This window comes from Carcharhinus amblyrhynchos, chromosome 9 (genome assembly GCF_965287045.1).
Source record: "Carcharhinus amblyrhynchos chromosome 9, sCarAmb.v2.hapA, whole genome shotgun sequence".
In the NCBI taxonomy this organism is placed as follows: domain Eukaryota; kingdom Metazoa; phylum Chordata; class Chondrichthyes; order Carcharhiniformes; family Carcharhinidae; genus Carcharhinus; species Carcharhinus amblyrhynchos.
Window position 1 is genome coordinate 27,207,113 of NC_137332.1, and position 14,483 is coordinate 27,221,595.

General features: G+C 40.3%; 1 protein-coding gene across 3 annotated transcripts in view; it reads right to left on the minus strand.

Moving 5' to 3' along the window:
• The window catches only part of usp24 (ubiquitin specific peptidase 24), a 169,995-nt gene extending 155,723 nt beyond the window's left edge, over positions 1–14,272 (minus strand). For all 3 annotated transcript variants that reach the window (XM_080195353.1, XM_080195352.1, XM_080195355.1), the window contains exon 1: positions 13,739–14,272. In XM_080195353.1, the coding sequence (XP_080051479.1) occupies positions 13,739–14,062 (324 nt within the window). In that variant the 5' untranslated portion in view covers positions 14,063–14,272. The remainder of the gene's footprint in view (positions 1–13,738) is intronic.
• Between the last annotated feature and the right edge of the window lie 211 nt (positions 14,273–14,483).

A 14,483-nucleotide genomic window follows, 5' to 3' on the forward strand; every position in this document is an offset into this window, starting at 1 on the left:
AAACAGGGCAAAGACACAAACTCAATTTACATGAATTTACGTGAATGGTGTTGAGACTTCTTTCTGTCTTCAGTGACAGCATTCTTTTAACTATTTAGGATTGATCATGTCATATTGTTTTGTCTATAAAGCTTTTATGTCTGGCAAAGTGGGTGGGGAAGGTGGGTAAACTTCCCTTACATTCCAGTGGTACATCTGCCAACTGAGATGATGCACTTTGTTTATTCTGGTGGGGTTGGGCAAACGCAATAGAAATTAATACACTGCCCAATTGCAAAATAGAATCACAGAACTATCAGCATCCTCTTGAAACTGTAAATGGGTCATTATTTGGTGTCCCCTTGACTCTAAATTACTGCTTTTCTCTCAGGTGTGCCCACAATTACTTTTCTGGAAAATGACTTCTTCATTGCATATAATTCATATTTCCCTTTCAATTTATACAATTGTGCATTTACATTCACTATAACTTCCTGTTGGGTTCAGTAGCAGAACTGTTAAAGATCCCACATGTTTAGTTCCGTGTTTCACTTTTTTTTCAGTCCATCAGAGATAGATTCCATGTGCAACAGAAAAAAGCACGTGAATCTAAGTGTTCTCCATTGCCAGCTGCTTTGCAATCAGTTCACTGCAAAGTGGAGTGGCAAAAACTTATGGCTATTATAAATAAAGTTTAAATGATACATAAAATATTGCAATATCTAATTTACAGTCTTTCTTCTGCATAACACACATCAGTTGTAATGCCTGTATAAAATACAAAACTAAACATACGAGGAACTTGCAACCTTTATTTGGATTACTGGTGAATCCAATTTAGAAGTGCATTCTATTGGATCCTTTAATACAAGCTGCTACAGCACAACACATCAGCCTGTTCTCAAACACAGACTCCTTTGTAATGGTGACTTATGCATATCATTCAGCATCTAACATGTACAGAATTGATATTAACACACACAGTTGCACAAAAACCTTGGCCTGATTACCCTATGGCCAGGCTTTTATGACTTGTCTCCTGGAACATAGCAGAATTATTTTCTTTACCAATTACTGGAAGCATGGCATGGCTACAGAAAGCAGAAACCAAGATGTTAGGTCTGTGAGGCCTTGGCTCAAGAACCAAAAGGTGAGTTTAGTCTCCACCCGGGTCTGTTGATCGTCAGACTAGGCCAAAAGCAGTGTCTGCCACCACCCCATGTCCCTGCTCACATCGCTGGACTTCCTCTAGTGTTTCCAAGTGATTTAGCAACAACTCCCTGAAGCAGCGGTCCCAGGGTTCAGCAGTTTGAACCAGTGCTGCTGTGTCAAAGAGTTAAAAAGTCCAATAGACATAGGGGAAAAGATTGAGTATTGCAGTATGTTTACTGCCTCTGTCACTGTGGGAAGAACATACCAGAAATAATGGAAAATTTGCAGTAACCATAAAATGTAATATGAGGGTACTGTTTTGAAAATAGGGCTCAAGGGCTGAATCCAATTAGTTAAGAAAAAGCTCCATTTATTTTCACTACTCACAGCAGCTGCCAAGAAAATATACAAAGATGCAAGGCCTCTCATTAACAACACAAACGTGAAGCAAGAAACATAAAAACAGGCTGCAAAAGCTTCAATAAGTACACAAAAAGGAAAAGATGAACAAAAACAACATGGGTCCATTACAAGCAGTTAGGAGAATTTATAATAGGGAATAATGAAATAGTAGGGAAACTAAATACTTTATATCCGTCTCCACAGAGGAAAATATTAAAAATCTCCCAGAAATAATAGGAACTGTGTAAACGGCAGTGTGAAATATTAAATCACAATGCTGAAAAAACACAGCAGGTTTAGAAAATAAGGGTAGGATTGGACAGACTCTCAGTAGACTTATACCAAGAAAATCATGTTTAAAAAATGTGTGTGGAGTTTGAGAATGTAACTAGCAGAATAGATTAGCAAATGTGGTTTATTTGAATTTTTAGAAAGCTTTTGATAAGATCCCACACAAGAGGTTAATTAGGCCACGTGGAATTAGGGCACAGATCAAGATCTGTTTAATGGACACAAAGCAAAAAAAAGGGGTAATTTTCAGGTTGACAGACTCTGACTAGTGGGGTATCACAAGGATCAATGCTTGCACACCAGCTATTCATGATCTATTTCAATGATTTTGATGTGGGGATTAAATGTAATATTCCCATGTTTGCTGATGACACAAAACTAGGTGGAAATGTGAAGAGGATGCAAAGACCTTTCAAGGGGATTTGGAGAAATCACAGAATCCCTACAGTGCAGAAGGCGGCCATTTGGCTCACCGAGCCTGCACCGACCACAATCCCATCCAGACCCTATCCCCATAACCTCATATATATCCTGTTAGTCCTCCTGACACCAAAGGCAATTTTAGCATGGCCAATCAACCTGACCACACATCTTTGGGCTGTGGGAAGAAACCAGCGCACCCAGAAGAGACCCACAGAGACACTGGGAGAATGTGCAAACTCCACACACACAGTAACCCGAGGCTGGAATTGAACCCTTAGTGCTGTGAGGCAGCAGTGCTAACCACTGTGCCACCCCTAAGCTAAGCAAGTGAGCAAAAATTTGGAAGATGGCATACAATATGGAGAAATGAGGGGTTATCTATTTTAGTAGGAAAAGCAATGAAACATTTAAATGAAGAGAAGCTGGGAATTTTTGAACTTCAATGAACTTAAGTGTTCTTGTTCATGAGACACTGAAAGCCACAGTAAATAACTAAGGTGGAAAATAGTACATTACCCTTTACTGCAAGAGGATTTATGTAAAAATGTCTAACTGCAATTATTTGGAGTTGTGGTGAGACTGCACCTGGAGTAGTGTACGCAGTTTTAGTCTCCGTAACCAAGAAAAGATATCCTTGCCGTAGGGAGGGTGTAATATATGCCAACGAAGATCTAAAATTTAATTTTACTAAATACATAACACTTAGCGTGCAATCGCAGGTGTTACACTGAATGCTGTGAAGTCTGGGTCGTAGTTTGACATGATCATTCTCACACAAACGGCCATTACTGAGACAGATGCAAAACTTAGACTTGACGATCTTCACCTAGGAGAAAGCCATCTTACAGGAGGTACGTGGAAACAAATTAGACTTTAACCTTGAGTGCACAAGACAGAACTTCTCTTTGTTTGCAAGTTCCCAAAAGTTTTTGTTCCTTGGCCTAGCTTTGAGCTCTATGTCATTTTTGCATGGTGATTATTTCCATGTCAAGTCCACTGCTGTGTTCAAACACTTACTGAAATTTTGCAGTCAGTTCTCCAATATCCACTTGAAGAAAAGGATTTGACACAAACACTGATTTGTTCCATCTTGGCTAACTCCTGAAATCATCTGTTGAATTCCTTTTCCAATTTGTTCAGTTGGCCACAGAATTGATTTGGATGGAACCCTTTCTGTTCAATCTGTTGTGGGAAGTGCTCGGTAATTTTATTCTTTAACTTGGAATACCACAGGCCCAGTTTCAACTTGACACATTCACTGCACCAATCAAGTATCTGTCTCTCCCCTGTAGTTCACAGTTCAGTTCATTCAATTTTGCACTTATGTCCATACGAAATGCCAAGTCTAGCAACCATGTATTTATTATCTGACAGCTAGCTGTACACCTCATTTCTTGCTTTAAAAAAGCTGGTAACTTCAGGGAGCAGATCTAAAATCTCTGGAGGACTTTTCCTCATCTTGACCACTTGTGTCTGCATGAAAGATATACATAGCATCGAGTAACTATTTGAGCAAGCAATGTTGCAAAGCTCTGCCACAAATTGAGTTGACGATCTTGACAACAACTGTCGCTACATGAGAAAGATCAATAACGATACTCGCTTGAACTTGATGGATAATTACAGTGGTAATTGACAAAGCAGGGAAATTCAGGATCACTTCTGCAAAGTGCAACAAAGCCTGCATTGACAGTGCACTCAGTGGTGATTGAAACCAATTTCTCAACTGGACTGTGTTTTTCTCAGTCACATACCTTGTAAATTTGTTGTAGACATCCTCACCTCTTGTTCTCTCAGTGACAAAGAGTGAGGAAGTGCTCCTTGTTGTTGCATTTTTGAATGCCACGCAAATGAAAGTGATCACCATATTTATCATATCCAACAACTCACCAAATTGCAGTAAGAAATACTCTCAGCCTGATAAGTCTTGTTGTATTTGCTGAGACACATCCTCTGACAAAATTCTAACCTTGTGGCTACTATTAAAGCATCAAGCAACATGTTTCTTGATGACTATTATTTCACCTTTGTTTTTGAAGTTATGAACAAGGTGTCGACAGCAGCCATTATAGCCTCCTTCACAACTTTTGCCATCGGTGAACAGTTACTCAAGTTTTGCCAGCAGATGGCTAATGCAAAAAGACGCCTCTTTGCTAACCTTGCCTTTAGCCACAGGTTTTGAAAACAGTGAATATTGAGCTTGCAGCATTCCCTTTAAACTTTCTTTGTCCGAATGCCACTATTTAAAAGGAAATTTTCTTGAAATTTTGCATGCATTGTCTTGTGATGCTTTTCCAGGTTACACTTTATTAATAAATGGTCTTGCCTTTCCCATTCCAGTTGGGAAAGGTAAGTTTTTGCCCTCTTTGTGGTTCCTGGCTCCTCGCTCATCATTTTGCCTTCACCCAGCCTAGTCCACATTTTGGCACCTGTCAATGAGCTAATTCCCTCAACATCACAAAAAGCCCAAGTCTTGCACATTTCCGGCAGCAGTTTGGCAATCAACGAGCTGATTCTCTTCTCAATTCGAAAAGCCCAAGTCCTGTGCATTGCCGGCAGCAGTTCAGCAGCCAATGGCAATCCAGGATCAACCTACCAATTGCGATTGACTATTTGGGAACCACAGCTCTTGAGTTAAGAAGAATAAGAGATGATATCATTCAAACATTTTTACAGGGCTTGACAGGGTAAATGCAGGAAGAATGTCTTCCTGGCTGAGGTGTCTAGAACCAACGGACACAGCCTCAGAAAAAGGGGTCGACCATTTATGAAGAGGAATTTCTTCACTCATAGGATGGTAAATCTTTGGAATTCTCTGCCCCAGAGTGTTGCAGATGCTCAATTGTTGAGTGTGTTCAAGACTGAGATCAAAAGATTTCCACAGTTTCAAAACGTCAAGGAATATTTTGGCCTTGGAGGGAGTGCAGAGGAGGTTTACTAGGCTGATACCGGAGTTGAGGGGGTTGAGCTATGAGGAGAGGCTGAATAAACTGGGCTTGTACTCGTTAGAGTTTAGAAGAATGAGAGGAGATCTCATTGAGACGTATAAGATGATGAATGGGATGGATAGGATAGAGGTGGAAAGACTCTTCCCGCTCAAAAAAGACAATAGGACTAGGGGGCACAGCCTCAAGATAAAAGGGGGTCGGTTTAGAACGGAGTTGAGGAGGAACTTCTTCACTCAAAGGGTGGTGAATCTCTGGAATTCTCTGCCCGTTGAAGTGGTGGAGGCTGCCTCATTAAATATTTTTAAGACGCGGGTTGATGGGTTTTTGAAAGGAGAGGGGATTAAGGGTTATGGGGAGAGGGCGGGAAAGTGGAACTGAGCAGCGACAGATCAGCCATGATCTTATTGAATGGCGGGGCAGGCTCGAAGGGCTGGATGGCCTACTCCTGCTCCTATTTCTTATGTTCTTAACATAGGGATAGCACAAGAAAATGCTGTTGAAGTGGAAGATCAACAATGATCTTATTGAATGGGGGAAGTGTGTTCAAGGGTCTATTCCAAACACACCAGAACACGGTAATAATAAAAAAGGAAAAGGGGAGAGCTTGACAAAAAGTACATATTTAATACTCTGTGATACCAAATCTTGGGAAAACAATTCTGGGCCTACACATGCTACCAAAACTGGTATGGAAGGCTGAAGATACCTTATCAATAGTTTGTATTGTGCCTTCTGGTGAAAAGGGTGGGGAAAATTGAGCTTCCTTTCTAGCCTTTAGCATGTTTTGTGGTGAGGGTTGGTGTTAAGGAAACACAACCTGTAATTTGCTTTCTTTTCAACTGTTTAACAACTATGTCACAGGGCTAGCAGCAGATGCCTTCTCAAACGCAGGCAATGCAATTCTCAGAAGCACATGGGGAAGTGAGAAAGTGAACTAAAACAGCATTGCAATCCACATTAAGGATGCATGACTCATTAGCACCAACCGAATTCAATTAATCTCTAGGCTGTGCTAAATAACAAGCACAACTGATGCGAATCAGATCACTAAAGTATGGCAAACATTAAGATGTCTAATCAGAATATTTCACAAACACATGGTAATGTCCAAACTTCAATTTCTAATGGACCTCAATTAATCTTGTGGTTTCTTAGCAAAATGCACGTATATCAATAATATAACTATGTCATGCAGACTAACTAAACAAATCAGTTTATTCAAATACATGGCCTGATGTGGACAGGAAATATTTGTTCAAGACATTAAAAAAAACTGAAGATGTACTGGAAAGGAAGAAACATATAAAAGTTATACTTCAAAAGCAACTTACATGATTTAAATAGCGGGTTTTAGTTATTCACTGAATTACTCAGTTGCTGATTTTACTCATCAGTTGGCTGAATTTAAGGATTCTCAGAGTACAGTAATTTTATGTAACAGTTACAGAAAGTAGAGGAAGCCCAGGGATGGAAATGGAGACATGGGGTGATGGCAGCCACCACATGGACTTGTGTGCCCTTGTCCAATGATCAGTGCGACAAGCTGGAGATCACGACCCCTTCAAGGATCTCACCAAGTTAAAGATGGCAATAGATTTCCTGTCAACTGAGACCTTCTACAGCAAGCAATCAATACTTATACTGCAAAATAATTGCAGAGACTTGTGGTTTGCCCAAGTATTGCCAAATGATACTATTTTAAAGGAGGGATGATGGATGAATGGGTGTGCAGGAACAGAAAGCCCAGGGAATGCAAATTCACAAACACATGAAAGTGGTTGGACAAGTTGATAAAAGCAGTTGAGAGGATACAAGATGTTGTTCTTTGTAATTAGCTCTGCATTCTTTTTATCACTGCCATATTATGTAATGGTAGCAGACTCCAAAGCAACTTACGCAGAATTGGATGTTAAGAAAATGATGCTTGCAAGGTCCTAGACACTGATTATTGCTTTTGGGTACCATTAGCTGATGACAGAAGAAAATATCAACTTCTGTGGGCTGAGGAGCATCAGTTTGATAACCAATGTCTCTAGTGACTTGGCAAAAGATGCCAATGTCAAAAACAATCCACAACAATACTTAATAGCTTCAAGTGTGGCACTTGTGGTGGAACCTGTTTCTCAAGGAATGACCTTTTCAGCCACAAGCAAAAGTGCACCACATGAAGACAAACAATTTAAAATGGATTTGTTGCTTTGTTTCTTGAATCATTCTTCTTCAATGGAAGGAATCTGGAGGGAATTTTTTTTTTCCTCCAAAATATCACCAAGATCTGCACTCACTTGTCTCCCTAGATTACACACTGAACTTCTGGACTGTAGCCTAAATACTGTAATGTAACTAAATGAGCCAAGGTGATAACTCAGTTTGTTTTCGTGAGCCACTGACTTGTATATCATGGAATTTTATGGCTGCATACAGAAAGTAAGGCTGGCCTTAATACCAGGCCTCTCAAAGTGCTTTACAGTTAAAGTACTTCTGAAGTGCAGTCATTGTTGTAGTGCAGGAAATACAGCAGTCAATTTGCACACGGCAAATTCTCAAAAGTAGCAATAAAATATCGACCAGGTAATTTCTTTCCTGTAATCGTTAATGCAGGGATAAACGTGGGCAGTACACCAGGGAAAGACTCTCCACTTTAAAATAGTGCTGTGATCTTTTACATACACCCAAACAGGTAAATGGGGCCTTGTTTAATGATTTATCCAAACCCCCTCAGTACTGCACTGGAATGGCAACATTGTTTTTTGTCTTGAAGACCTGGAGTCAGATTTGAGCCTGAAATCTTGTGACTAGGAGTACGTGTGCTGCCAACTGAGCTGACACTTCACTTCAAGTTGCTCCTAGATAATTTACATAAATGGCAAACAACAATGAACAGTAAATCGGGACACTGATTTATTTATCCACTAATGGTGTCACTGTGCTAACAGCCCAAACCACAAGCACACGGAGTTCAAAGAGATTACAAAATTAGGTTGCAAAAAATCTGAGTCTCTACAAAATTTTGGGGTTGGTCAGAGTCTGTAGCTGTAAATTGCCCACGGGTCATTGTTTAGATATGCTTGCTCTAGGCACTGATCTCTCATGCACAATTCCTTCAATACTAATACCCCACAGAAGTTCTTGTTCTTCATCTGCGGCCAAGACAGTGAACACTAACAAGCAATTTTATCAAAAATCTTCATCACAAATGACTGTTCAGCAATCAGAAGCCTTCTTGAACAACGTTACTGAGTCCAAATGTAACATCCCCACAGGACACACCAACTCAGCATAGACTGGCAATAAAACCACAAAATCTTCTGATGTGTGAATACTCCAGGCTATGTCTTTATCCACTGGGCTATAGGTCTATTTTATTTAATGCAAACAAACCTGTCCAATAGAAACAAAATAAAAATCAGGAAATAGTCATCAGACTAGGGAAAATAATGCATAACTACTTTTCCTTTCAATATATGCCTTTCTTTTAAGTATATGTTCAGCATGCAGCATAACACCCTATATATACCTTACCTGATCCATGGACTCTTGATGCCCTATTACATAAAGCAATAAGACGTAGCAGCAGAGTTAAGTCACTCAGCCCATCGAGTCTGCTCCGCCATTCAATCATGGCTGATATTTTTCTCATTCCCATTCTCCTGCCTTTTTCCCCGTAACCCCTGATCCCCTTTATTAATCAAGAGATTAATTACAGGCTCACAACTGTTTCCCAATGCACTTTAAAACCCATCTGCTTTTTGTGGTGAGAACATCAGAGAGACAGTCACTCGTAAAAAGTGAAAAATTAGTATGAATGCCTCAGGACTGAGGGAACAGATTATATAGAAGTCTCAGAACAAGAAATAAAAAGTAAATTTAAAAATAAAAGAGAGCACGCAAAGCAACTATTATCAATATGTAAAAAGAGACAAGGAACAGATGACAGATGAGATACCAGCAAAGATGACAGAAAGAGGAAAGAAATGAGTATGAAGAATTTGAAAAGAAAATAAAGAATGTATGTAAACAGATTGAAGAGAAATGGTATTACAAAATGCTTAATATATTGGAGTTCAAAGGAAATCTCAAAATGAGTTACGCGCACCAGGAGCTGAAATCTTTGATGGACAAAATATTTTGCTGAAAAAGACATTTCTTGCCAAAGCTTTTTGTCTTGCACTCATCAGGACATTCGCAAGAATACAATGCAAGGGAAATCAACAAATTACTATATGATAAGAGACCACTTATTGATTTGGAGAGGCATTGCCTTTAAGAACAGCTGATGGCTGTTTGGCATATATGAATACATAGGGCCCTGTTTTTGCAGACAAAGAACAGATAAACACGTTGTGCTTGTTTCAGCCAAAAAAAAGTGACAGCCATTCATTGGTTCATTCGCCGAGGCAATGCCACAACCAGAATCAAGCTGCCTGGTTTAATTTTCAAACAATGCTTGGCAGTTAACTGTTAAGTGGCTATCAAATAGTGTACTCTCATAGCAATACTTCTACCAGAGTCCACTTGCCAACCAATCAGCATTCCCTTCCCAATACAAATTTGTTGATTTCCCTTGCATTTCATTCTTGCGCATGTCCTGATGAGTCCAAGACAAAAAAAACTTTGACAAAAAACTCTCTTCTCAGCAATACTGAAACAACTATTTGGCAGAATATATAACTGAAATATACGGTAATCGAAATCGGGGTTCCCTCAAGATATAGAAGCAAACAATGGTCCAAATATTATAATATTAGAAGTATACTTTGAAATTGCTGAGTCCTGGAAAAGCTCCTGTAACAACAGACCACCTAAAAGTCCTCAGGGAAAATAAATTAGAAATGACAGCAGAAATTTGTGACCAAATACATACTAAAGGATACATTACGAGTGACAGGAGACATCCATTATTATCTAACAAACCTAAAGCAGTGAATGAAATAAAATCATTTTAAAAGCACAAGCTGAATGGGTCATCTCATTAATGTAATCTTGAAAATCAGAATAGAAAGAAATCATAGCACAATTGAAGCATAAATTGGGGAAACAGTCTGGATTAAGAAAGGGAGTATGAACTACAGAGGGAATGTGGAACCCAAGAACAATCTTCTATAAACCCTTAGAAGTAAACAAGAACATTTTCGTATGCTTCACAGACCATCAGAAAGCATTTGTTCATGTTTATCACTAAAAGCTAATAGACACATAGTGGAAATGTGACATTGACAGTAGAGAGATGAGGTTTATCCAGAGTTTATACCAAACAGCAAGCCCCAGGCTAGAAGGTGGACAATCAGATATGTTTTAAGAGATGACAACGAGGCTGCATGCTAAAATTACTCAAACTGTATACAAAAACAAGTTTTCTGAGAATTACACGTACTTCCACAGGTATAAATTGAACGCAAGAACATAAATTTATGGTATGGTGATTACACAGCGCTATTTGCGGAATCAGAAAAGGCCCTATAAAATTTGGTAGATCAAGTAAAATCTAGAAGCCTAGAATGGGGTTGAGAAGGAGCACCAAAAAAAACCAACATGAGTTAGAAGGAATATATTAGAAGAAAGTAGATTGAAGATTGAAATGGATGGTGCCACACTAGAACAATTAGATAGATTTGTCTATTTAAGACTAACGATAACATAAGATGGCAGAAGTGATGCTGAAGTTAAAAGGATAGAGAGCCATAAGTAACAAGAAAACTCAAACATGTAACAAGGAAAAACTCAAAATACTACATTCCACCCACTTTCTGTGCCTCAGAAATGGATCTGTGGAAAGAAAAAGGTGCCTTTGGATATGGAAGCTAAGATGTAAGCTTAAAATTCCACGCGCAGACCATTAGTCAAATAAAAAGATGCTTGAAATTCAAGAGTAAAAGAAAAAGTCAGTATTTCAACCATTTGATCAGAGCTGAAAAGCCAGAGATCTCTTGTAGAGGGTAAAGTGGGAGGCAACCAACTGAGAGGTTGACCTAGGTATAGTCGAATGATTGACGTCACAGAATAGTTGCAGTGGATGCGAGAGAATGGCACAAATATACTATGGCAGCAAATTTCCTGGCAGGGGAGTTACAAACTGAGACACACAGAGGGATAGAGCTTTTCTAGTAAAAATCACAAGGTTTACACTGAATGGAACTGCATAATTATTACCATGGCTATCTTAACTTAACATACTACAGCCACCTGGCAAAACTTCCAGGGCTCCCTTATTACATTCCAACACAACTGTCTCAAGTAATGAACTTGGATTTATATGGCACCTTTCATTATTTCAGAACGTCCCAAAACTGTTCACAGCAATTAAGTGGTTTTGAAATGTCTCTTAAATAAGCAAATGCTTCAGATAATTTGCACACAGCCTTCTCTCACAAAACAGCAATGAACAAGTTTTTTTTAATTTTAAAATGTTGGCTCAGGTATAAATATTGGCCAGCACACCAGAAGTAGTCCCCTACTCTTCTTTCAATTGTTTTGTAGGGTCTTTCAGGTGCACGAAAGGTCTTATCGGACTATGACATCTCCCAATAGTGAAGTACCCCTCAATATTGTGAAGTTTCTGCTCAGATTATGTGCTCATGTCCCTGGAACCTGTTTCAAGATTAGTTTCATGTTCAATGATACAGTTGACAAGAAATTAAGTATTTCCCACTTACCATCACTGATTATCAAGTATGGGTTAGATAATGACAGGCCTTCTACGTTACTCCAATATATCTTTAACTTTACTATTATGCCCTACTTTCATCATAAATGGGGAAAACCATGGATATCATTTGCACAATTATCTTTGGTGGAATAAAAAAAAGGATACTTGAGTGTGATTCACCCAATTCCATTCCAAAAATAAAGTAAAAACAGTATGTAGGGAACTGGACACTCACTGTGCTGAGACATCACAGGCACAAACATTTATTGTCATAGTAGAACTCAAACCGAGGCCAGAAGGTGGTAGGTTCAAATCCCATTCCAAAGGCTTGAGTATAAAATCTACACTAAAAGTCCAGTACATAGAGGGATTGCTGCAGTGTCAGGGGTGCTAGCATGTAGATATGACATTAAACCATGACTCCTCAGGTAGATGCAAAAGAATACACAACACTGTTTCTGAGAACTGGGGAAATTTCCCACCGTGTTCTGCCCAATGGTTATCCCTCAACCAACATCAGGAAAACAGATCACCTGAACCAAGTCTGCTATATGACAATAAGCTGCTGCATTTCCTACTCACAGTAGCGACGTTTTCAAAAGTATTTAATTCGCTGTAAAATGCTTATACCCAGAAGCTGTGACTGGTGCTATAATCAATGTATGCCTTTTGTTTAATTACTATCTGAGGATACAATATCCTGAAGCACAACATTGAAATTTCAATCTTAGTGACTGTTAACCTCATGGGTAAATGCTGCAAGCCATTCCGAACACTTACATCAATCACCATTTGTAACAGTAAGAAGTCCCCCAACATTTGGTTAAAGTCCAACAGATTTATTTGGAATCACGAGCTTTTCATCACTTACTTGATGAAGAAGCAGCACTCCAAAAGCTCATGATTCCAGGTAAACCCATTGGACTTTAACCTGGTGTTGAGGGACTTCTTACTATGTCCACCCCAGTTCAGCATCAGCATCTCCATATCATTATTAACAGGACAAATTTCAGGGTTTACAAGCAACATCTACGTTGAGAGCTAAATACCCCATCTAAGGTGATGCAGACACAAAAGTTACAGGTGTATTCGAGGGTCTATGCTGAATTAGCTCATACGCATTGGGATGTTAATTCAGTCTTTGCATTTGGATTTTATGGCCCTGGATGAGGGGACGATTTCCATTCATCAATGTTCCATTACACCTCCAATGTATGCCAGCAAAGCACATTCTTAATCTACTAGGTTAATAGTACAACTTGCCAACATTCAGCATTGATGCTCATATACAAAAACAAGTTTATGGGCTAGCCTGTCAGCACCTATACAATTATACCTCAGCATGAAACAATGCTCTGAAAGAGAAAATTAAAACTAGTCACAAGCTGTTCATCATTTGATCGGGGGCGATAAAAAAATTATGAGCTTAAAAGCAGTTGTGTGGCGTGTTTTCCCTGTTGTCTCATTGATATCAACAAATCTTGTGAAAGATTGCAGCAAAACAAAAAGTACGGCTACTTCCAATTGTAAAGCAATTGTCAAGTCTAAAAAATTCAAAATTAAGACTTTAGATTTTGATCCTTCAAAAATATATGCAAATATGCAACTTTCCCAGCGTACCATCACAGTAGTGCAAAAATTATCTTGAGAATTATTGTCTCAGTATATCTTCACTTCAGTGAAAGTGACAGATAACATTGGACTCCACAGTTACGCAATAAGGGGAGAACTGAGTTTTTAATTCATCAGTACAATGACTGAGGACACGATTCAGAGAATAGAACCTAAAGAAATAAGCTGCCGGACTACCAGAAGAGAACTAGAGTAAAGCCACTTGTTTTCACGGGTGCCTTGAAGCCACCAGAGAGTGCATTCTCGTTACTGCAGTAAGTCTTACCTCCACCTCTACCACCTCATCGTAGGCGGGTGGAGGGTCGAAGCCACTCCGGTTGTAGTCCCCTCCTCCTCCTCCACCTCCACTCCCTCCACCTCCGCCTCCTCCACCACGGGAGCCGGTGCCACCGCCTCCTCCTCCTCCTCCTCCCACCTGGCGATCGCCGCTCTCCATCGGCTCGTAGCCGAGGCCAGGGCTTTCGTTGGTGAGAAGGGCCACAGCCTCGTTGATGTCGTTCTTGGCCATGCGGAGCGCCTTGCGGATGGCGGCGGGCTCCGAGAAGCCCATGCACAGCAGCGTCGTCATGTGCTCTTCCTCCACGTCCATCCTGGCAGACACAGCCTGTCACTTCAATCCTCTTCTCCCATAGAGACTTGTCCCCGCACAACTCTCCGGCCTGGGGGTGACAGTCGGCACAGCGGTGCAGCCGCGTTCCCTCCCACTCTAATGTAAATGCACAATCCCTTTTGCCGGCCTGTCAGTTTTGCTGAACTAAAACTCTGACACCGGATCTGGGCCGCTCGGCGCCATGTTGACAGGAACCTGCTTCCGGTTCCTACTTCGCCGCGAATAGCCGCGCCCACTCCATCGGAGGTGACGCAATGGCCAGCCGCCATGGCGGTTTAGGCGGGGGTCAGGGAGGCGGCGCCGCCATCTTAATGAGGGCCGCCCCGTCGCCACCTTGGTGAGGGATACCCACCGCCATTTTAATGAGGGTTTCCCCGTCGCCATATTGGTGAGGGCCCCC